We start from the raw sequence: 23,769 nt of genomic DNA, 5'->3' as shown, positions 1-23,769 counted from the left end.
AAGAATTTAATTCTGGAATTTCCCCAATGTACGTATTAAAATTCTTGGACTGTCGAAGCATCATTCATAGACAAAAGTTGAATAGGTTGGTAGGTTTTCTACTTCTCAGCCAAATGAATAGTTGGCTAATATGAGAATTTAACTTAATGACTACATGAATAAAATAGGGGAAATATGGGTGATGGAAGGGATGGTCAAACTTCCACTAAGAGCATCATACCACAAAAGCTGCATTATGCTCTTTAAAAAAAAAAAGATATTCAAGAGGGAAGAGATATGGGAACATATGTATATGTATAACTGATTCACTTTGTTATAAAGCAGAAACTAACACACCATTGTAAAGCAATTATACCCCCATAAAGATGTTAAAAAAAAGACATTGATATAGATGGATTAAAGAGATAAAATACAATATTTAAATTTACATATATATGAAACAAAGTGAAATAATACTAAATATGGGAGAGGGTGCTTGCTTAAAGAAACTGTTTGCTAAGGCAATGGATTAGAACTGAAGGTTTTCATTATGGAACACTCACTGGGGACTTCTTTTTTACAAAAACATTATATAGCCTACATTATTTCTTCAAAAAAATCTAAAACAGATAGAAGGGACATTCTGTGAAACATAAATTTCTTGTTTGTGACAATAATATACATATTATATCTACCTTTTCATTGGCAACATCTGTCAGCTCCACAAAACTCTTCAATTTGATGTCAAAGTCACGTAGAAGTTTCCACTGATCTCCTTCAATTCCTACACCTACCTTTTTAATTGCTTCATTTTCAAGCAACATTTTTAATCCCTGAGGGAAAACTGTAACATTTTTTTATTATTTCCATAGGTTCTATCAAATTTGATAGATTTATTTTCTACTTCTTACACATTCTATGTTTATACTTAAACTTCTGTTTAAGTTTAAATTCAGAAACACACTTAACTTGAGTGTTGCTTTTCTTGCCTAAAGCAAAAAGTCCTGATTGATAAATGACAGAAAAACAACTAACATAAATGCTACCTCTGTTATCACTAAAATTTAGCCCCTCTATACTTCAGTTCTCTAGTCTCTAAAACAGGAATAATATTAACGTTTGACAGAGACGATGTAAAAATTAAATAAAACAGGGATATGAGTGAATCAGGTAGAACATAAATACTTAAATAAACATAAGGTGATGAGAGAAGCACCAGTTAATTCAAGAGTTTAATTTTATATGGATAAAGTTGACATAATACAATTATCAACCATATAAAAATGAAACAAATAAAAGAGATACCAACCTGACATAGAAGAAATATGAAACAAGTAACATTTGCTCTCTGACACACACAGCTGAATTAGTGCAACTCTGCTCAGTTTCCCTTTACTGTATATTGGTGGCCATTCCATGTCAAATCCTACCACATCTCCATCAGACACACTCATGCTAAATGGGGAAAAACAGTGTAAATTAATTACATTAAAATTTTAATTTCTACATAACTAAAGACATCATTCAAAATGTTAAAAGACAAGCCATAGACAGTAGACGATATCTGTAATACATATAACTGATAATGAATAGTCAGAAAATATTAAAAATTCCTTGAAAAGTCAGTATGAAAAAGAGAAATAATCCAGTGGGGGCAAAAAAAAAAAGGGAGGGAAATAGGAACAGGCAATTCCCCAAAGGATACCCAAATGGCCAATAAATTCAAATGCATATATGAAGATACAAAATCTCAATAGAACTCAGAGGAATGTAAATTGAACCTATACAATTTCACATCTACCTGACTGACAAAGCTTCACAATATTAAATGCTGAGAAGGGTATCTACCAGTGGGACCACTCACATACTGGTGAATGTTTAAACTGATAAAATCCTCTTGGAAAAAACTTACAACATCTAGCTAAAGATGTGTAAACAGCATGAATTGACAAGTCTTTCTCATAAATATATGAAACTCTCATATGTGCACAGATAGAAATGTTTAAGAATGTTCATTGCAATACTGTTCCATCTGGCAAAAACGGACACACTACATTTCCATCAACAAAAGAATGAACAAATTGTAACATACTGAAACAATGTAACACTACATAAAAGTTTAAATAGAACTTCATATACCAAACCAAAAAGAAAAATTCTCAAGAATATAAAACGTTGGGGCTTCCCTGGTGGCACAGTGGTTGAGAGTCTGCCTGCCGATGCAGGGGACACGGGTTCGTGCCCCGGTCCGGGAGGAGCCCACATGCCGCAGAGTGGCTGGGCCCGTGAGCCATGGCCGCTGAGCCTGCGCGTCCGGAGCCTGTGCTCCGCAACGGGAGAGGCCACAACAGTGAGAGGCCCGCGTACCGCCAAAAAAAAAAAAAAAAAGAATATAAAATGTTGAGTGAAAAAGACAAGTGGCAGAATATAAACAGAGTTTGATAGCATTATTTTTAAAGATTCTAAATGGGCAAAGTAATAGTATATGATATTTGGGGATATAAAATTATGAAAATTATAGAAAATATGAGGGAATGCTAAACACTGAACTCGTGACAGAGTTCTCTCAGAGGACTGCAGAGGAGAGAATCAGAAAGGGCATACACGGGCTTCAGTTGTATTTTATCGTTTCATGTCTTAATAAAGATTTGAAGAAAATTAAGATTTGATAAAGCTAGTGGAAGGAATATGGGTGCTTGTTATATTATTGTTTATATATGCCTATTTCACAATTTTTAAAAGTGAAAAATGTACTTTAAAAATTTTTTTAAACTCAACCTCTGCTTTGGGCTAAGATGAAATAACACTGATCAGTCATAACTTTCCTTCATGAACAAACAGAAAACTGGACAAAATATATAAACAACAGTTTTCAGACACTAGACAATGGGCAGTACAGGACTATGCTCTCTGAGGGAAGGAAATAAATGGTAAGGCCTACTGCTGCCCCAGCTTTCTGCCTGGAACATTCCAGATAACAGAACAGGGAGGAGAGTCCAAAGCAGAGCACTGAATTGGGAGACAGAGCTCAGAGCCAGAGAAGAGGAGGCAGCTAGAGGTTGTGGGTAGAGTCCTGGGGAGGAGGGAGCTAGGCAGGAAAAGACGTGCAAGCATGCAGTGACACTGCGAGGCTAGACAAAGAAAAACCAGGGAACTGTAAGCTGGACAGCTCCTAGGGCTTACATAGAGGTAAGAGGCATTAAAGTTCTGAAAAGTTGGAGTAGATTCTTTTTGATCACCTGGGGCAGTCAACAAAGACTCCAGCCAGAAAGGTCACACCCATTACAGGGCTAAATCATGTCCAGAATAAAGGCTACCGTAGATATGCCCTAAAAAAGCTTAAAAATAAGCCTCAAAATGTTAAGTCTGATCTTCAGGTAACTTAACTGCCTGACAGAGCAAAGCTCCTTTCCTTCAAGGAAGGCAATAAAATCTAACATTCAACAAGGTAAAATCACAGCATCCAATCAAAAACTGTCAGCTGTGAAAAAAAAACTGGAAAACATGACTCATAAGCAGGATAAAAATCATTTAACAGAAAAAATAACTAGTATAGTGGAATTAACAGAAGAGGATATTAAAACAGCTATTATAAACATGCTGAACATGTTCAAAGATTTAAAAGAAAACATGAATATGATAAGAGCCAAAATAGAAGATATTTTTTAAAAGAAACAAATGGAACTTCTAGAGATGAAAAATACAACAAAATTTAAAATTCACAGGATGGGATAACAGCAGAACAGACACTACAGAATAAAAAAATAAATAAGTGAACTTGCATACAGAGCCAAAGAAACTATTCAAACTGAAGCACAGAGAGAAAAAAGAATGAAAGAAGAAAGTTTAAACACTGAAAGAGCCTCGTGACCAACAACACAGTATCAAGCAATCTAACCTATCTGCATTGAGAGTGGAAAAGAGGAGAATAACAGGATGTGAGAAAAAACACATTTGAAGAAATTATTCAAATATGATGAAACTATAAACCCACAGATCCAAAAAGCTCACTGAACCCCCAAGCAAGATAAACACAAACCACACTACACAAAGGCACATCATAATCTAATTGCTGAAAACCTGGAATAGCAAAAATCTTTAAAGTAACCAAAGGAGGTGAAAATAAAAAAACTTGCCTGCCTTCCATAAAACATACAATTCATCAGAACTACACTCTTCAAAACACGCTTATTGCCTTCAGACAGGACATACTATAGCATTGTCAAAGGTAAGATGGTAGAGTTAATACATAATCATAAATAACAGATTTTACCTTCTCTGTGAGACAATTTAGTTCTATTTAATGAGTCCCAAATGTAGCCAGATAACTATAGTGGGAGTGAGGACACCTGAATGCTATTTCTAGAATACATTTACCAGGAAACCATTAATAAATAGCTTAATTTACCTCTGCTTCTTCTATGGCAATGTATAACAGTTTAAAAAAAAAAAAAAAAGGACAGGTATAATAACTTCAAAGATCTGAATGAATTCCCTATTTCTCCTTGTAAAATGCTTCAAGAGCCTTAGACTGCATTATTGCAGAGTACTAATTTAATTAGACAATTTAAAAAATACTAAGTCATTTTTAATGTTCTTTTTAAGGATCATTTGCTATAATTGTTGCTAACTAAATGCGACAGAGACAATCACAATCACTATTCAGTATTACTATGTTGGTATTTTCAATGAAATAGAAAGGGGCGTTTTAGAGGTTGAATAATTTTTGCATGTTTTTCCTAAACTGGTGTGTTCTATATATAACATCTTAAGTACTGAAAAGTTAAAAAATTAGCTAGACTAATAGAAAGGCTTATGAATGAACAAACAGGTACATTACAAATTTAATTCAGTGATTTTAAGTTTTTATTTAAAAAGCAGAATTAGAACTTATCAGTGATATTTTACATGTATAAGTAATTACGTACTGAACACACCTCAACTATAAAACTCAATATACATACAAATATTACCATAATAGTTATATTCTAAGGGTCCAAATTAAACTGAAAGTAGGAAATTTAAATCTTTACCTAATATCTTCTGATAGGAAAGAACAATCATTAGCTTCATAACTGTACACAATGGATCCACTGAATTCTAAGAAGGGGAGATCATCTTCCAAAACACTCTTCTGAATAGATGCCTTGAGTTAAACAAAATTCCGAAAAGGCACAAATAAAATTCACATTAAATAATAAATGTTCACTGAAATAATAAAGTTCACTGAAGCATTCAAATTATAGTCCTAAGTTTTATCAACTAATGCTTTATAGATTAATGAAGTCATACGGACAATTTAACAAAGATAAAGCTACCCACTGTAAAATTATTTTTCTAACAAATTTATTTGCAAACTTCTAATCCTATTTTCATAAAAGCATTTATTTTATTAGATTTTTTCTTCAATTATATTAGTATTCTACATGCAATAATGTTGCCATAAAATGCTGAAGACTGGTTGATGGAGCTTAAATCTATGAAGACTTAAAACTCACTTAACCATAAAAATTCACCAAAATAAATGCTGTCTAAATTATTATATGAATTGGAACAAACTGGCAAGGTCAACAATGTAAACTAGATAAAAAGGGAAAGTATAGAGTAAGAATTCTCATTTTTGTAAACCCAGTTAAAATTTAATCCCATTCATCCATTCAATGACTAGATTCTGGTTCATTCACACAACAGCAACTCTAAATGTAAACAATGGCTTGAAGTTTACAAGTTAGGATTGACTCATTTTACAGTCAAATGCACATTAAATTTTCCATCTGAAAGAATAATCAATGAACGGCATACCTTTCTTTCTTCTACAGAATATGTCTTCTGCGTAGACATCCATTCAGGAAGTTTCCGCTGCTGTGTTGTTTCCAATGTTTGTTCATTCATCTTTAAAAGGTTCTAGTTGCAAAATCCAAAAAACAAGTACTTTGTGAATAAATACAGTCTTCGTAAGAAAACTCAGAGACAGACCTACCAATATGATTGAAGATCCAAATATACATGTTTAAATTAAGTTATGGCATCTAGGCCCAAATATAGGTTATAAGAGCTGGAATCGCAAAAGAAAAAGAAACATACAACATGCTAGCTCTAATGACCATACATTTAGTATTTCCTCTTTTCAAAATAAGTGAGCCAGTTTAATTGAGTTCTAAGGTTCTAGCAGTTTCAAAATTTTATTATTCTCTGACTTTGATCCTTTTAAAAAATAATCTTTATCTTATTTACAATGAGAATATCTGGGTGTATAAACTGCTATAAATTTTTGACAACTTTAATTTTCTTATCATCTTTCCTAAGATTTAAGTAAACTCATCAAACTGTTAAACTGTTCACAAGTCTACCTGAAGAGAATTTTGAGACAGATAAGCTTTTCTATATTAAGGGTTTTTAATTATACTCTTAGCCTAACAAGTGAACCAGTCTCCCTAAGAATAAGAGTTTCGTTGAGAATATTTTTTAAAAATCTGTTACGAGCTTTGAGGGCTCTACTCAATATAAACCACACTTCAAGAATGGTTGCAGAAAATACAATTAATAGGAAAACCATGACATACTCTTTCTTTTAAAGATAAAACATATCCTCATGTGACTTAATACACTAAACTGAAGTGGCCTTAGGTTCTTAATAAAATTCTTCAAACCCCAACCTTAGTTCCTGTTATCTCAAATTTCTAGTAAAGGCATGAAATGCCCAAGGTCGCGAGGCCCCTCCACAAGACCACCAGAGTCGAGACTCAAAGCCAAACGGCAAGGTTCGAACCTGGACCTCCGCGCACTCGGGGGCTTTCCAGGGGTGGGGAGTACTGATTGGTTGATTTTTGAACAAAGACACTAGTCGCCGTCTGATTGGTTGGACGGTTGCAGGTTGACTTTTGAACAAAGACACTAGTCGCCGTCTGATTGGTTGGACGTTGCAGGTTGACTTTGGAACAAAGACACTAGTCGCCGTCTGATTGGTTGGACGGTTGCGGGGGGGGGGGGGTCAGCAAGCGTAATTACAGAAGCGAGAGCCGCTAGTTAAGTTTCGGTTTCCTGAGGTTTCGTTTCTCAATTGGAAATACTCAAGACGGGGCCATGGTCACAAAAAGAAATAGTGCAAACTGGAAGACTGATGCAACCCTAGCCGTGCTGCGGCCTCCACCAGCCCAACGGCAGGGCGGCGGGAGGCTGTGCGCCCAACTTCAGGCGGCGCTCCCAAATGTGGCAAGCCCAGCGCCGCGCCCTGGAATGGCCCTTTTTCGGCCCTTCTCCTCCGGGAGGAAAAGAAACTCCAGGAAAGGCACAAATTGAATGCAGGGCGTCAACTCAGTCCTATTCCCACCAAAGTAGAACATAGCCCCCTCATTCCCCCCTTTCTCATGAACCAGAGGAGCCATCCTTGGGTCCTCAAGGCTCAGTTTCTTCAATTTCTGAGGCCTCGCAAGGCTGATATTGTGTTCTTAATATCATTAGCTGGACTGTATTTATTCTTTCGCGAACAAAATCGATGACTTTACTGAGTATACAGCGGCCTATAGTGAGGAGGAGAAGGAGGCATAGTAGAGGGCCCAGGATGGGGAGGAGGAAGGGGAGCATCCCATGAAATCCTGACCAAAGGGGATTATCCGCTAATTCTTGCCGGCTGCGAGCTAGGTCTTCCTGGAGCTGGTGGATCTTGATTCTTACAATGCCTGATTTATTTGCATAGAAACAACATTTTTCTTTTAGGGCGAGGCATATCCCACCCTGTTCAGCTGTCAGCAAGTCTAAGCCCCTCCTATTCTGTAGGACCACCTCGGCCAGCGAATCTAATTGGTCCTGTAAGTCCTGAATGGTCCCAGAGAGAGTTTCTACATCTTCTATTAATTGCCTAGACAGCTGATTATAGGAGTGAAGGGAGACCCCAAGACCTGTACTCCCTGTGGCCACAGCTCCTGTAATTCCTAATCCTACCAGGAGGGGTATGACTGTAATGGCTCGTTTGGTTCTCCCTGCCCAGAGGTCAAAGCTGGGAATGGGCAATGGGGTGTCTCCCGAGACCAGGTCTACATTGGGGAGGAGGGTTGCTAGGGTGCAGACCTCTGTCCAGTTCGGGGGTAAATAGGTGTATGCTAGGTTATTTCCACAGACAAAGACAGTGGTATTAGGACTACAGAGGGAGTTGTTCACGGGGATATATTGACTACATCCAGTGGATGAAAGGATTCCCAAGTCAATACTGGCGTTAGAGAGGGAATCGTTCTTGACAAAGCATGAGGTATTAAAGGTGGTTGAAAATTTTGAAAATTGTATGGGGAACGGCTCGGGGAGTGAAGTAGGGTTACATCGTTCGTTGATGTCTAAATTGGCGAAGGTGGGGATGGCTATAGGGCGGGGCGGTCCTTGAGGAAGGCAGAGCCAGCAATCCTGTGCTAAGTTGGGGTTGGTGCTATTCAAAAGCGCAAAAGTAGCTTCTAGTATGGACATGGTCTGGGGGTCCAGTTCAGAGGGATTGACCTTAGGGAGAATTAGGGGGTGGTAGCTGAGCTGTGGGTATAGATGCCGATAGACCTCTTCTATTTGTCTTTGGGTCTTTACCTGGCGCATCATATGTTGTGGCCCCCCTCCATCTGACATGTGTATAGGTGCCCTGGTATTCCAGCATACCGGGGTCCCGGGGGTGCCAGTGCATCCAGCCTGAAGGTATTTATTACCCTCACTAATGGTGGGGCTTTTATTATTCTGTAGTATGGCTGTGAAATAAGTCTTGTTATTGGCCCCTATACATTGCTGGTAAGAGGAATAGCACATGCTATGCATTGATTCCTGGAAGGTAGAACAGGGGCAAGTAGCTCGAGGGGGGAGTGGCTTAGGCTTATGGTAGCATTGCCAGCTTTGAGAGGCCCCGGTAACCCTATATGCCTGAACAAGATATGCAGTTATGCCCCCGCAGTCCTGCATATGAGTATACCCTCGGGGAACAACAGGAGCCTCCATAGTACCTCCCCTGCACTCGCACGGTGCACCATATAGTTGTTGTATTAAAGTATTCTTATCGGGGGGAGGGCTGAGTCCTCCCCTCGTGGCCCGAGGATTGAGGGTTAGGACTATCATTAGGGCTATCAGCAGTACCTTGGTCATCATGGGGGAGGGTACGGCGCAAGGTCAGTTTGAGGGGATTGTCCTTACTCCGGTCAACCGTCCAGGTGACGTCAGCTTTAGTGGACTTGATGAGGTCAGAAAATGGGTCCACCGGCTTGACGTGGGTGTAATGGATCCAGGCAGCTATGCTGTCCACCTTGATGGCCGTCGGCGTTGTCAGGATGATCTGGTAAGGTCCTTTCCACCTGGGTTCTAGGGTCTCTTGTCGATGGCGTTTGACAAGGACCCAGTCACCTGGCCGGAGCTGGTGTGGAGTAGGCGGGGGTCCTGTTGCATATAGCTCTTTTAGTTTGGGCCAGATTGTCTCGTGTGTCCGCTGTAAGGCTTGGAGGGAAGACAGGAGATTATTTTCTGGGTCCAATTGGATAAGGTTAGTCTTTAGGTTAGGGATGATAGGAGGAGGCCTACCATGCATTATTTCGTAGGGAGTAAATCCTAGCTTATAGGGGGAATTTCGCACCCTAAACAGAGCGTAGGGGAGTAGGACTACCCAGTTAGCGCCAGTCTCCATGGTCAATTTAGTCAAGGTCTCTTTTAGAGTTCTATTCATCCTTTCTACCTGTCCTGAACTCTGGGGGCGGTATGCACAATGTAATTTCCAATTAGCCCCAAGTATGGAAGCCAGATCCTGACTTACCTTAGAAACGAAGGCTGGCCCGTTGTCGGACCCTATCATAACTGGAAAGCCATACCTGGGCAGGATCTCTTCTAGTAGCTTCTTAGCTACTATTTGTGCAGTCTCATTCTTGGTTGGGAATGCCTCAGTCCAACCTGAAAAGGTATCTATAAACACCAGTAAATATTTATACCCATATTTGCCAGGCTTTACCTCCGTGAAGTCCACTTCCCAGTAGGCTCCGGGCTGGTTTCCTCTCTCCCGGATGCCAGTGGTTGATGGGTGGGTGCTGGCATTATGGAGTTGGCAGACTGCACAGTCAGCAACCAGTCGTTCAGTCTTCTCGGAGACATTTTTAATTTTAAGTCCAGTCTGCCTGATGAGATCCTGTAGCTGTCGGGCGCCCAAGTGGGTGCTACGGTGGATCCGTTCAAGGACCAGGGTTCCTAGTTTCTCAGGAAGGAGGATATTGTTCTTAGCGTCCCGCCACCATCCGTCTCTAACCTGGGTTAGAGGGAGCTTGCTCATCCATCTGATGTCATCCTCCGAGTAGTCGGGTTGGGGCGGTAGTTCCCGGGGCCCTGGATCCGGCAGTTGCAGGGGAAGTAATGGTATTGGAGTGTGTGCCGCCTTTCGAGCCGTCTGGTCTGCCAAATTGTTGCCTCGGGCGACTGGATTCGTGGGTTTTTGATGCCCCGGGCAGTGTACAATGGCTAGCTTTTTGGGTTCCCATATGGCCGCTAGCAAGGCCAGGATTTCCTCTTTGTTCTTGATGTCTTTGCCCTCTGCTGTGAGTAGTCCCCGCTCTTGGTATATTGCCCCATGTATATGTGCGGTAGCGAAAGCATACCGGCTGTCTGTGTATATGGTGGCTTTTTGGCCTTTGCTCATCTTGAGAGCTTGGGTCAGGGCAATTAATTCAGCTTTTTGGGCTGAGGTCCCTGGGGGGAGAGTCTCTGCCCATATCACTTCAGTCTCTGATGTTACCGCTGCCCCCGCATACCTCTGACCTTGCTGGACAAAGCTGCTGCCGTCAGTGAACCATGTGACTTGTGCATCCGGTAGGGGTTGGTCACGTAGGTCTTCCCGTACCCCATGGATCTGGGCCAGTACCTCTGCACAGTCATGGAGTGGGGAGTCCAAATCTGGGTCAGGTAATAGGGAGGCAGGGTTTAATGCCCGCGGCGGAGTGTAGCTGATTCTGAGGGGATTTAACAGTAGACCCTGGTAGTGGACCAGTCGAGCATTGCTCATCCAGCGGTCGGGAGGCTGTTTGAGAACCCCGTCGATGGCGTGGGGGGTGGTGACATGCAACTCCTGTCCCATAGTTAGTTTGCCAGCATCCTTTACCATTAGGGCCGTGGCGGCGATCATCCGGAGGCAAGGAGGCCAGCCGGCAGCCACTGGGTCCAATTTTTTTGATAGGTAAGCAACAGGCCTGGGCCAAGGACTGAGGGGCTGGGTCAACACGGCCTTAGCTATGCCTTTGCTTTCATCCACAAAGAGGTGGAAGGGTTTGGAGACATCAGGGAGACCCAGGGCGGGTGCGGATAGCAAGGCAGTTTTGATCTGCTGAAATGACTGCTCAGCCTCCTCTGTCCATTCAAAGGGCGTCTGCTCTTTGGTGGCTAAGTATAGCGGTTTGGCCATTTCAGCAAATTTGGGTATCCATAAACGGCAGAACCCCGCTGACCCCAAAAATTCCCTCACCTTTCGAGGCGTGGTGGGTCTGGGGATGCGGAGGACGGTTTCCTTCCGTGCATCTGTGAGCCATCGTTGCCCCCCTTTCAATAGGTACCCCAGGTAAGTTACCTCAGGCCTGCAGATCTTGCTTTCTTGGCAGAGGCCCGGTATCCCAGGGTGCCGAGAGTCCGTAGGAGGTTTCTGGTTCCCTGCAGGCAGGCTTCAGCGGTCTCAGCAGCTATTAAGAGATCATCAACATACTGCAGGAGGGTTACATCGGGGTTTTGTCTCCGGTACTCACTGAGATCCTCGTGTAGGGCCTCATCAAACAAGGTAGGCGAGTTTTTGAATCCTTGGGGAAGTCTGGTCCAGGTGAGTTGTCCGTTTATACCTCTCTCGGGATCTGACCATTTGAAGGCAAAGAGTTCTTGACTTTTGGGCGCCAAGGGTAAACTAAAAAAGGCATCTTTGAGGTCCAGCACAGTATACCATTGTTTTTCTGGACAAAGGGCGCTCAAAAGAGTATATGGATTGGGCACAGTAGGATGGATGTCTATGACCCGTCTGTTAACTTCCCTCAGGTCCTGCACTGGGCGGTAGTCTTTACTGTTAGGTTTGCGGACTGGCAGCAGGGGTGTATTCCAGGCCGACTGGCAGGGACGCAGTATCCCCAGGTCAAGAAGCCGGCGAATATGAGGAGTGATACCAGTCTTGGCCTCTATGGGCATGGGATACTGTCAGACACGTGCAGGATCTGCCCCTGGTTTGATCTCTATGAATAGGGCTGGGCGATGTTTGGCTAGTCCCATCCCCCCTGTTTCTGCCCATGCTTCGGGGAACTGCTGAAGCCATGACTCTATATCTTGATTTTGGGAGGGTGGTTCCTGGTGAAGTCGGTACTCATCTTCCAAGTTCAGGGTGAGCACAGATATGGGTTGGTCGTGAGGGTTTGTTACGATTGGCCCCTCTGGCCGAAAATGAATTTGTGCTCCCATTTTAGTGAGTAAGTCTCTCCCCAGTAAGGGGCAAGGGCTATCGGGAATGACCAGAAAGGTATGGGTTACCCTTCCCGTGCCCAAGTCCACAGTTCTCTGAGTGGTCCAAAGGTAACGTTTGACTCCCGTAGCTCCCTGGACCCAGGAGGATTTGTTAGAAACTTTCCCGTGGGGCTTAACCAAGACCGAATGCTGTGCCCCTGTATCCACCAGGAATTGGACTGGTTTCCCCTCCACTTGTAGGGTTACCCTGGGTTCGGGGAGGGGGTCCGAACCCCGTCCCCCCTACTCTGCATCATGTGTAAACAGGACTGGGGTGGCCTTCGGTTGCCATTGCCCCTGGTTGGGGCGCGGCTGCCTTTTCTTGGGGCATTCCCGAGCCCAGTGGCCCTTTTCCTTGCAATAGGCACATTGATCTCTGTCCAATGGTCGCCTGGGAGGTCGAGTGGCTGGTGGGCCCTCTTGATCTTTCTGAACAATGGCGGCCAGGACCTTAGTCATTTTCTCAGTGGCTTTAAGTTGTTTATCCTCTGGGGCGTCTCGGTTATTAAAGACGCGCTGGGCGATACGGAGTAGGTCCTGTATCTGTTTGCCCTCCAGATCTTCTAACTTCTGGAGTTTCTTTTTAATATCAGGGGCTGCCTGGTTAACGAAGGACATTACAACGGCAGCCTGATTTTCGGGGGCCTCTGGATCCATAGGGGTATACTGCCTAAAGGCTTCCATTAATCCTTCTAAGTAAGAGGAGGGGCTTTCTGTTTTACCTTGTAAAATTGAATATACCTTGGCCAAATTAGTGGGCTTGCGCGCGGCAGCCCGGAGACCCGCCATTAGAGTCTGGCGATAAATGAGCAGTCGTCCCCTACCTTCTCCGGTGTTATAGTCGCATTCATCCTGCGGGGGGCGAGTTAAGGGAAAGGCTGCATTGATGAGGTCAGGGTTAGCGGTGGGTTGACCATCATCTCCAGGAACCAGTTTTCTCGCCTCCAGATGGATTCGCTCTCATTCTTTGGTAGTGAATAGGATCCGGAGGAGCTGTTGGCAGTCATCCCAGGTGGGCTGATGAGTGAACATAACGCTATCTAGAAGAGCTATCAAGTCTTTAGGATTATCAGAAAAGCAGGCATTCTGGGTTTTCCAATTATATAAGTCACTGGTAGAGAATGGCCAATACTGGAGTCGGGGGTTCCCTGTCTCATCGGGAGGGCCTATTTCTCGCAGGGGTAGGGCTATGGTGGAATCAGGATGTCCACGAGTGCGCCCAGCCAGCCCATGGGAATTATTTTCATTGGGCAGGAGGACCGGTAGTGCCTCTGCCTCTCGGTCCTCCGGTTCTAGCCTGGGTGGCCCTTCGGGAGGGGCCGCAGGAGGTTCTACCAAGGGGAGAGGAGCAGGGCCAGGAGCAGGAAGGGGGACCGGTTGTGGGGCCAAAGGAGGAGGTTGATATGGGGGGGGGGTCTAGGAGAAGGAGGTCTTGGCTATCAGAGAGTATGGGTGCAGTTGGGGTCTGAGGCTTGGGGGGTTTAGTTGGTCGGGCCGCAAGGATCTTACATGACCCTGATGACAAAAAGGGGGTCATCCAGGGAGGAGGGTTTTCTACCAGGTCCTGCCATACCAGGATGTAGGGGATCTGGTCCGGATGGCCTTCTTTTCCTGGCAAGAAAACTCTAGATTTAACTTTTAGGATTATAGGAAGACAAAAGGTACCCTCGGTGGGCCAGCCAACCCCAAAAGTTGGCCATTCAGAGCGGCAGAAGGTAATTAGTTTTCTTCTCCAGATGTCCAGACTGAAGTTGTGTCCTCGGGACTTTACATCCCCGAAATTAGCGAGAAGGAGGGCGAGGGGGGTACTCTGTGCTTGGCCCATGTCTAGGTCCTGGAAGAGATTGGTTAGAAAAGGTACTCTGAAAACAAAAGTGACTAAGAGCAGTCCCAATAGCGGAGCCTGTAAAAGGAGGAAGGGGAGGTTATCGCGTGCGCGCTTCAGATGGGCTATCAGCCCCAGATGGGTCGTGGTGGACGTCTCCAACCACACCCGACTAGGTGTCCTATAGCGCGTCCGCCAGGACCGTCCTAGTCCCCAAAACAGAAGGTACCCTGAGCCGGCTTACTTACCCATCGGTTGTCAGCGATGACCCGTTGACCTGATGTCTGGTGGGCTTGGGGGCATCCCGGACGAGCCCCCAAATGAAATGCCCAAGGTCGCGAGGTCCCTCCACAAGACCACCAGAGTCGAGAGTCAAAGCCAAACGGCAAGGGTCATTTATTGCAGGTTCGAACCTGGAACTCCGCGCACTCGTTGCCAGTGACGCTAAGAGGTCCTGGCGGAGTTTAGTACAGCTCTTTTATACACAGGTACAAACAAGTTCGGGACGTTCTGCGGGACTTTCCAGGGGTGGGGAGTACTGATTGGTTGATTTTTGAACAAAGACACTAGTCGCCGTCTGATTGGTTGGACGGTTGTAGGTTGACTTTTGAACAAAGACACTAGTCGCCGTCTGATTGGTTGGACGGTTGCAGGGGGGGGGTCAGCAAGCGTAATTACAGAAGCGAGAACGGCTAGTTAAGTTTCGGTTTCCTGAGGTTTCGTTTCTCAATTGGAAATACTTAAGACGGGGCCATAGTCACAAAAAGAAATAGTGCAAACAGGAAGACTGATGGAACCCTAGCAGTGCTGCGGCCTCCACCAGCCCAACGGCAGGGCGGCGGGAGGCTGTGCACCCAACTTCAGGCGGCGCTCCCAAATGTGGCAAGCCCAGCGCCGCGCCCTGGAATGGCCCTTTTTCGGCCCTTCTCCTCCGGGAGGAACAGAAAAGAAACTCCAGGAAAGGCACAAATTGAATGCAGGGCGTCAACTCAGTCCTATTCCCACCAAAGTAGAACATAGCCCCCTCAGGCACAGCAGTTTTTAGTATACACCTGAAGATTCTTATGATGAAACAATGTCAATATGAAATAATCAAAGCAACTATTTATGATTATGGTATAGCCTGTTATCCCTACTGATATTTAGCAATACAAATTCTGAAAAAATTAAACAATATCCAGCAAGTATCCATTTAAGTGCTCATTTTCCCAAGCATAAACCCCCAAAACTGAGAACACTAATAATGTATGAAAGAAAATTTTTAAAGATTACTTTGGCAAACAAATTTTCCATACAGAACAAACTCCATCATTCTTATGCACTGGGAAGGAAAGGATTAACAGCAGGAAAGGGGAACTCACTGGCCCCACTGGGGAAGAAGGAATGAAAGACCTCAACCACCAAATGTGCTAATGACCTCAAACTGGATGGTAGCCTTGTACATCTATCAGTGGTATACACTAGCAGAAAAATACCAGAGTATCTATCCAGAAAATGTTAGCCAGATATAACTAACCTATCTAGGCTGCTCATCATAAATAAGCCTGGAATTCTGGCTTTATTAATTATGTCTGGAAAATGGGGGGTAGTCAGTATAGACTTAAAAAAATGCAAAACATGTGACAGAAATCTCAAGGTATTTGGGGGACCCTGAAAAGGGAGGAATTCACCTAGATCTGTTAAGCGAAATCTGTGATAAGCCATTGTCATGACTTCCCTGGCCCTGAGAGGGCTTTTAAAAGTTCAGTTTGAGACTCCTTATAAAAGTTTCATCAAAGCAAAACAGCCTATATGATCAATTATAGTTATATTAATCATCAAGCCAAGTTTATTGAGGCCAGACTTATTTTGCAAACAAATTGGTCTTAATTTGGTTATATTTGGAAGAAATGAGGATAAATTTAGAGAGAAAAAAGATTATGTTTCAATGAATATTAAATCCCAGAAATCCCAGTTTTGTTAATGGAGGTCTGTATTTACTAAGACTCACTTCCTAGATAGTTCCTTGCTGTTAGGTTATATTAATGCAAAGTTTAATTAAATTATTAAAAGGACACTCTGAGTTTGTTTTTGAAGCTTATCTCAGTAATCTTTTAGATGAAGATCAGATGCCCCACGACCTGCAACCAGGGGATTATGCATACTGGAAAAGACATAATGTAAAGGACTATCTCCAACCTAGACAGAAGGACTCTTATCAGGGACTCTTAACTAGCCCATGCATACTGAAACTGAAGAGAACTGATTCGGATTAATTTGCACTTACAAAGGGTCCCTACACTGGACTGGCCTATAGAGATTATGGCTGAACTCAAAATCACCTTAAAACAATGCTCAGAGGAGAAACTACACTCACACTAGGATGAGAGGAAGAAGACATCAGAAGTAGACAGCTAGCCCAAGATCCTGGACCCGGCTTGTATGATCCTTTATAACAGTTTCTTGACTTCTTGGACCTTTGCATATGAATCAAATGTTTTCCTATCATGGGCATGATCCTATCCTAATTTTAAAAATCAATCCAGGGGCTTCCCTGGTGGCGCAGTGGTTAAGAAACCACCTGCCAACGCAGGGACACAGGTTCAAGCCCCGGTCCGGGAAGATCCCACGTGCCGCAGAGCAACTAAGCCTGTGGGCCACAACTACTGAGCCTGTGCACTAGAGCCTGCGAGCCGCAGCTACTGAGCCTGCGCTCTAGAGCCCGTGTGGCACAACTACTGAAGCCCGTGCGCCTAGAGCTAGTGCTCCGCATCGAGAGAAGCCACCGCAATGAGAAGCTACCCCCCACCCCCGCGCACCGCAACTAGAGAAAGCCCGCGTGCTGCAATGAAGACCCAATGCAACCAAAAATAAACTAATTAATTAATTAAAAAAAAATTCTTACGGGGCTTCCCTGGTGGCACAGTGGTTGAGAATCTGACTGCTAATACAGGGGACACGGGTTCGAGCCCTGGTCTGGGAGGATCCCACGGGCCGCGGAGCAACTAGGCCTGTGAGCCACAACTACTGAGCCTGCACATCTGGAGCCTGTGCTCCGCGACAAGAGAGGCCGCAATAGTGAGAGGCCCGCGCACCGCGATGAAGAGTGGCCCCCACTTGCCGCAACTAGAGAAAGCCCTCGCCAGAAACGAAGACCGAACACAGCAAAAATTAATTAATTAATTAATAAAAAAAAAATTCTTACTTATGACTTTAATAATACTGCTAGCTATGTTATTTGTATTTTGCCTGTTTTACAAGATTGTTGTTTCTTGCATTACCAAATGTGTGACTGAGCCTCCAACAAAAATACATAGTTTTATATGAATCAATAATTGTAATAGTGCAACTCTAGATATGTGAAGATGGATGCAACAAGGCGGAATTTTTTTCTGGACCGTAACAGACTAGTAGGACAGGTGGTCCTTTGACTATTGTTAATAAGACCTAGTCCAGTAATAGCACACTGAGTGGACTATCAGCGAAATTTTCGCCAGAACTAGGAATCAGCCTTCCTAGCACCACAGGACGAAATGGTCATGAAATGCCTCCCAAATCATGGTCCAATTTATGACCATGAGGGGGCCCTGTCAATTACAATTGGCCCTTGCCATTGGCACTTGCCAACTACCTCTACAAGGATTAAACCATGTGCTGCTGCAACTGCTGACTTTCAACACCCCCTGAAAGGACTTCAGCATGGAAAGCAGGAATGAGGCCCTATGCGCTCTGGGAAAAACTGGCAGAACAGGTCTTCAGAGAGTTCAATATTTTCAGGAGACAATTTTATGAGCCCAACTCCTGTATCTCCTCATATCTGGAAAAGCACTAAAATCCTTCATGGTGACAACTGCTCCTCATGGCTACCAAAAACCTTGTGCAAAAAATATGTGCTTGATTGCCTGTACTTCCCCTTCACCAAAATCACATACATACTGACCTTCCCCCTTAGCTCTTTGGAGCAGTTTCTCAGTTATCTGAAATGCTGTCTCCCAGGCTATAGTCCTCATTTTGCCCCAAATAAAACTTAACTCACAACTCTCACGTTGTACATATTTTTTAAGTCAACATCAGTAAGCTGTGTAATTTAGAAAACATAAAACGGAGGAGTTTCAAAATGAAAACTTCCTTTGCGCAGTTTTTTTTTTGCACACATTGCTCAAAACTATTCTGTTAATCCAAAACCATAACATGTACTAATGCAGGAGAAAAGGACATTTTTGGAATCTGTGTGTGAGTTTGGGGTTCCTCCAAAAAAAAAAAAAGAAAGAATATTCCATCTGCACTTGGTGCTCTTTGCGTCAGTAGCAAAGTTTGGCATTGGGGAAGATCTATGATTCAGTGAACCAGAACTGACAACACAAATGTTAGTGCTACCACCTGCATTATATGTAATAAGATAAAATATATAAACTATATATGCTTTATTCATTGTAAGGCATTTTACAAATGTTAGTGGTTATTAATAAGCTTATACTTGCCACAAATCCAAAACCCTTGACAGGACAGTCAAAAGTTGATCCCAAGGTATGTGTATATACATATACACACACAGACACAGACACACACACACAGGAAAGGAGAGTCTATTCTTAACCTTAAAATACATTTTTATTAAACTGGAAAACAAGCTTTTGCTAAATGCAGAGTAGATCATTTGCAAAACTGCCAGAAAATTGAGTTTTCTGAAAATAATAAACAATTCTATAATAACAACTCTAAAATCTTGGAATTCTGTAAGTAATTCATTCATACTGCCAAAACAGAAATAAACTTCAATAACTCTTCCCTGCAGCCACCTATAACACTAAAATTATTTTAATTTAAAATGTCTTAATTTTTAGATGTAAATACCTTTTTGCATACAAAATTCTGTCTAGATGCCTCCAGGCAAAGAATTTGAAAGAAAATTGCTTACAAACTTAACATTTGTGTCAAATTTACTTCGATCTTGGGACAGATAAAAAGCATACAGAAAAGTATAGTTGTAGAATAATTTGCAGTAGGGAAATTCTTCAGCATACATGAGGATTTTTTTTTAAGCTTTTTCTTTTTTTTACGATTTTTTTTTGATGTGGACCATTTTAAAGTCTTATTGAATTTCTTACAATATTGCTTCTGTTTTATGTTTTGGTTTTTTTGGCCCCGAGGCATGTGGGATCTTAGCTCCCCAACCAGAGATCAAACCTGCACCCCCTGCATTGGAAGGCGAAGTCTTAACCACTGGACCACCAGGGAAGTTCCTACATGAGGATTTTAATCATTGATCAGATAAAGGTTATTCTTGGGAGGGATCCAAGTCACTGAATAATAGAATTTTTAAATTATGTATTTAGTTGTTACGTTGTTGAGTATGAACAACGTTGACACATCTTTTTCTAAAATCAAGTCTTATCATTTCATAATGCTTCACTTTGAGTCATTAAAGGATAATAAGCTCCTCTTTGAAATAAATAATATATTTTTATTTGTATTGGTTTGGACTTCCCTGAAATAATCTCATGTATCTATCCACCACTACCTGCTACTTTTCAACTTCTATCACTTTTTTAAAGGCTGGCTTTAAATAACATACACCTGGGATTTTTGTTGTGGTTTATTTTTCTGGTTTTGGTTTTGAACAGCCCAATTTGAACACATCTGTCTTTCAATAAGGAGATTCATCTCATTCACAGTTAGTGTAAGAACTTGAGTTTTCAGGACTTCCCTGGTGGCGCAGTGGTTGGGAATCCGCCTGCCAATGCAGGGGACACGGGTTCAAGCCCTGGTCCGGGAGGATCCCACGTACCATGGAGGAACTGGGCCCGTGCGCCACAACTGCTGAGCCTGTGCTCTGGAGCCCGCGAGCCACAACTACTGAGCCTGTACGCCACAACTACTGAAGCACGCGTGCCTGGAGCCTGTGCTCCGCAACAAGAGAAGCCGCTGCAGTGGGAGGCCCGCGCACCGCAACGAAGAGTAGCCCCCACTCGCCGCAACTAGAGAAAAGCCCGCGTGCAGCAACGAAGACCCAATGCAGCCAAAAATAAATAAAATAAAAAATAATAATAAAAAAAAAGAACTTGAGTTTTCCCTCTCATTTACTTTGATTAATATTTACCTTCCTTTCTTCAGTTTCCTCTTATTCTTTGTCCACTTTTTCCAACTGTGTGAAATTACCATTGATACTCTTTTTATCATTGCCAGTGTTAAAATTTCACTTTTTTTCCATCCTATTACTCTACTATCTCAGCAAAATAGTAAAACTATATCCCTTCCCCACCAAGACCTGACGTTTGCACTGTCCCTCTACCCACCAAGGCAAACTCTTAGAATGTTTTGACTTCCCCGCCCTTCTAACTACTGTGTTTTTGCTGATACGGTTTTGGCTACAGACTGTTAGTTTTCTAGTATTGCTCTTCTTTTTCAAGAATCCTTACTATTTTCTAAACATTTATGTTACCAATTTCATCATCCATTTTAATATGTTTATATAAATTTAAATATACATGTAAATGTATATATTGCTTACTATAGTTTCCTCCTCCCTTAATCTTATCAATCTTTTTTTTGTTTTTTCTGTTTTTTTTTTTTTTTGCAATACGCGGGCCTCTCCCTGTTGTGGCCTCTCCCGTTGTGGAGCACAGGCTCCAGACGCGCAGGCTCAGCGGCCATGGCTCACGGACCCAGCCGCTCCGCGGCATGTGGGATCTTCCCACCAGGGCACGAACCCGTGTCCCCTGCATCAGCAGGTGGACTCTCAACCACTGCGCCACCAGGGAAGCCCCAATCTTGTCAATCTTGAATCTCCGTTCTGATTCAGTTGTTTGTTCAGAGGTTTTTGTCAATTATTTTCCTCAAGTAGAATATGTAGGTGATTAAGCACTGATCCCCTGCATATGTGAAAATCTATTTTTCAAACAGGTAAGAGAATGACGTGTTGGCTGAACATAACAGTCTCTCAGCAGTTTGTAGATGTTCTCTTATAGTGTTCTGCCTTTTAATGTCACAAGTAAGAAGTCCATTGTTTTTCTGATGCTTTCTTCAATTGTGAGTAATATTTTTCCCATCTGGGAGCATTAAAGATGTTTAAGGATTTTCATATTTTTAAGAGCCTAAGTGTACACTCTTTACTCTCCTTGGAATCAGTGAGTCCTTGGAAAAGACTGCTTCCAAGTCTTTACTTAAGATAAGAAAATTTTCCCCTTGTTATAGGCTGAATTGTATCTCTCCCCAGTACAAGATAGGTTGGAGTCCTAATCTTTGGAGATAGAGTCATTACAGAGGTAACAAAATCTCAATGAAGTCATTAGGGTCGTCCCTAATCCAAAATGAGCGGTGTCTTTATAAAAAGGAGAAATTTGAACGCAAGAGACAAGACATGCGTAGGGGGAGGATGATGTGAAGAAACACGTGGAAAAGAGTCATCTACAAGCCATGAAGGCAGGCCAGAAACAGGCCCTTCCCTCACAGCCCTCGGAAAAAAAACTACTGCCAACAATCTGATTTCGGACTTCTAGCCTCCACAACTGTAGAACAATAAATTTCTGTTGAGTCTTCTAGTTTGTGGTACTTAATTATGGCAGCTGTAGCAAACTAATATACCCCTGTTACTAGTTTAGTTATTAATTGCCATAATCTATTCCTTTTTTCCTTCTACAGCATTTATTCACATTCCAGTGAATTTCTTGCCCGAATTCCTTCTGCTGGTGTCTATTTTTTCCTACCTGATGACGTCCTCCTTAATTTTGTTCTGTATTTCAAAGAGACTTCTTCCACTTGATTTCCAAGATGCTAATTTCATTCTCAACATTCTCAACTTCATTTCATAGTCCTTTTTCAATTTGCCTCCTGAATTTTTATAATGTTGAGATCTCAATTGTTAGTTTCAGAAAGTCTCTTTGTACTCTAGTTGAGTCTCCCTAAATGTGCTTATAATTTCTTTCTTTCGTAAAAGTTATAGTCTAACTATTTCAAAGATCTGTGTCAATGGCAGCTTCCTATTTTGGATGTTCTGTTGGTCTTCTTTCCCCTGATGCTGGATTCCTTGGGTGGATTGCTATTTTACTTTACACGTATAACTCTATTTACCATCAGCAGCCTCAGCTCTTAGGGTCCCTCAGGAAGCTGCAAACTGAGGTCAAAGAGACTGTAAGTCTTCCACTGAAGCACTAGGAGGCAATATCTCTATTCACAGGTCCCCCAAGTTGTAATCTCAAGGTCTAGCCCACCAACACACTGAGCCCATCAGTATAACTCCTCTGGAAGTCCTCTAAGACAGGAAAGATCAAGTAGGCTTCCTAAGACCAATGAGTTGTTCAGTGCATTCAACAAATACCGATTTAATTTTCAACCATATTTGTTCTACCACAGTAATTCTATTGAGTATTTTATTTAGGAAATAACGTTTTAGTTCCTTTCTTACCCTCCAATTTTCCTTTTCCACCGTTTTCAGTTCTTTGATTAATATATTTCCTATTGAATCCATTGATAATACTTACAGGGACTTTAAGTTCTTTTTTGTGTAGAAATTCTTTTTTATCAAGGTTGTCAACTATTCAGCTTAGTAAGCTTGATATCTGTTGATTTTACTCAAATACATGATGACTCTCAATTGCCTGCTTCATTTAAAAATGAAGTTTTACATGGAAGTTGACAACATTTTCAAGTTCATGGCACATTCAGAAAACGAAAGTATTTTTATGGCATGCTGGGAAGGGGTTTTGGGAGTGTGAATATGAAATTTGGGGAAAATTTTATCTTCTTTATAAAATTAAATTTTTCAAACTTTTTAAAAACAAACTTGAGGGCTTCCCTGGTGGCGTAGTGGTTGAGAGTCCGCCTGCCGATGCAGGGGACACGGGTTCGTGCCCCAGTCCGGGAAGATCCCACATGCCGTGGAGCGGCTAGGCCCGTGAGCCATGGCCGCTGAGCCTGCGCGTCCGGAGCCTGTGCTCCGCAACGGGAGAGGCCACAACAGTGAGAGGCCCGCGTACTGGGAAAAAAAAAAAAAAAAAACCTTGAAATCATTTAGATGGAATAACTTTTTTTTTTTTTTTTTTGGCTGCATTGGGTCTTCGTTGCTGCTCATGGGCTTTCTCTAGTTGCAGCGCGCGGGGGCTACTCTTCGTTGCGGTGCTCAGGCTTCTCATTGCAGCGGCTTCTCTTGTTGCGGAGCACGGGCTCTAGGCGCACAGGCTTCAGTAGTTGTGGCTTGTGGCTCTAGAGCGCAGCCTCAGTAGTTGCAGCACACGGGCTTAGCTGCTCCGCAGCATGTGGGATCTTTCCAGACCAGGGCTCGAACCCATATCCCCTGCATTAGCAGGCGGATTGTTAACCACTGCACCACCGGGGAAGTCCTAGATGAAATAACTTTTGTATGTTATGCTTTATGCTTAAAATGGTTGCACACAATTCCTGATTAAGACCTTTTAACAACACATTCTTAATATTCTTGTAGAGCAACCATCACAAAGAAGCTTTGTTAGCACAAGTGGTAGCAAATGGTAAAAGAGGAGGCTTTGCTCCAATATACTAAAGAC

The 23,769-nt window shown here is 42.7% G+C and overlaps 2 protein-coding genes across 7 annotated transcripts in view; both read right to left on the bottom strand.

Annotated features, from left to right (window-relative positions):
* The window catches only part of WRN (WRN RecQ like helicase), a 148,380-nt gene that overhangs the window by 100,120 nt on the left and 24,491 nt on the right, over positions 1–23,769 (bottom strand). For 4 of the 6 annotated variants that reach the window (XM_073798581.1, XM_033848717.2, XM_033848715.2 and 1 more), the window contains exons 1-5: positions 9,079–9,097; positions 5,782–5,883; positions 5,013–5,125; positions 1,289–1,434; positions 675–823 (exon numbers count right to left, since the gene is read on the bottom strand). In XM_073798581.1, coding sequence (XP_073654682.1) covers positions 675–823; positions 1,289–1,434; positions 5,013–5,125; positions 5,782–5,883; positions 9,079–9,090 — 522 coding nt within the window. In that variant the 5' untranslated portion in view covers positions 9,091–9,097. Of the gene's footprint in view, positions 1–674; positions 824–1,288; positions 1,435–5,012; positions 5,126–5,781; positions 5,884–9,078; positions 9,098–9,135; positions 9,272–23,769 lie in introns of those variants that run through there. The other 2 variants (XM_033848716.2, XM_019921475.3) reach the window with 2 other exon arrangements.
* Positions 11,244–14,521, bottom strand: LOC117310062 (uncharacterized). The gene is given in 2 exon segments (XM_033848943.2): positions 11,244–13,775; positions 14,518–14,521. Coding segments are annotated over 2 exon segments (2,247 nt in total). The 3' UTR covers positions 11,244–11,532.

This window comes from Tursiops truncatus, chromosome 21, assembly GCF_011762595.2.
Source record: "Tursiops truncatus isolate mTurTru1 chromosome 21, mTurTru1.mat.Y, whole genome shotgun sequence".
In the NCBI taxonomy this organism is placed as follows: Eukaryota; Metazoa; Chordata; class Mammalia; order Artiodactyla; family Delphinidae; genus Tursiops; species Tursiops truncatus.
Note: the sequence above shows the minus strand (reverse complement) of the source record. Positions and strands in the feature narration are given on the sequence as shown.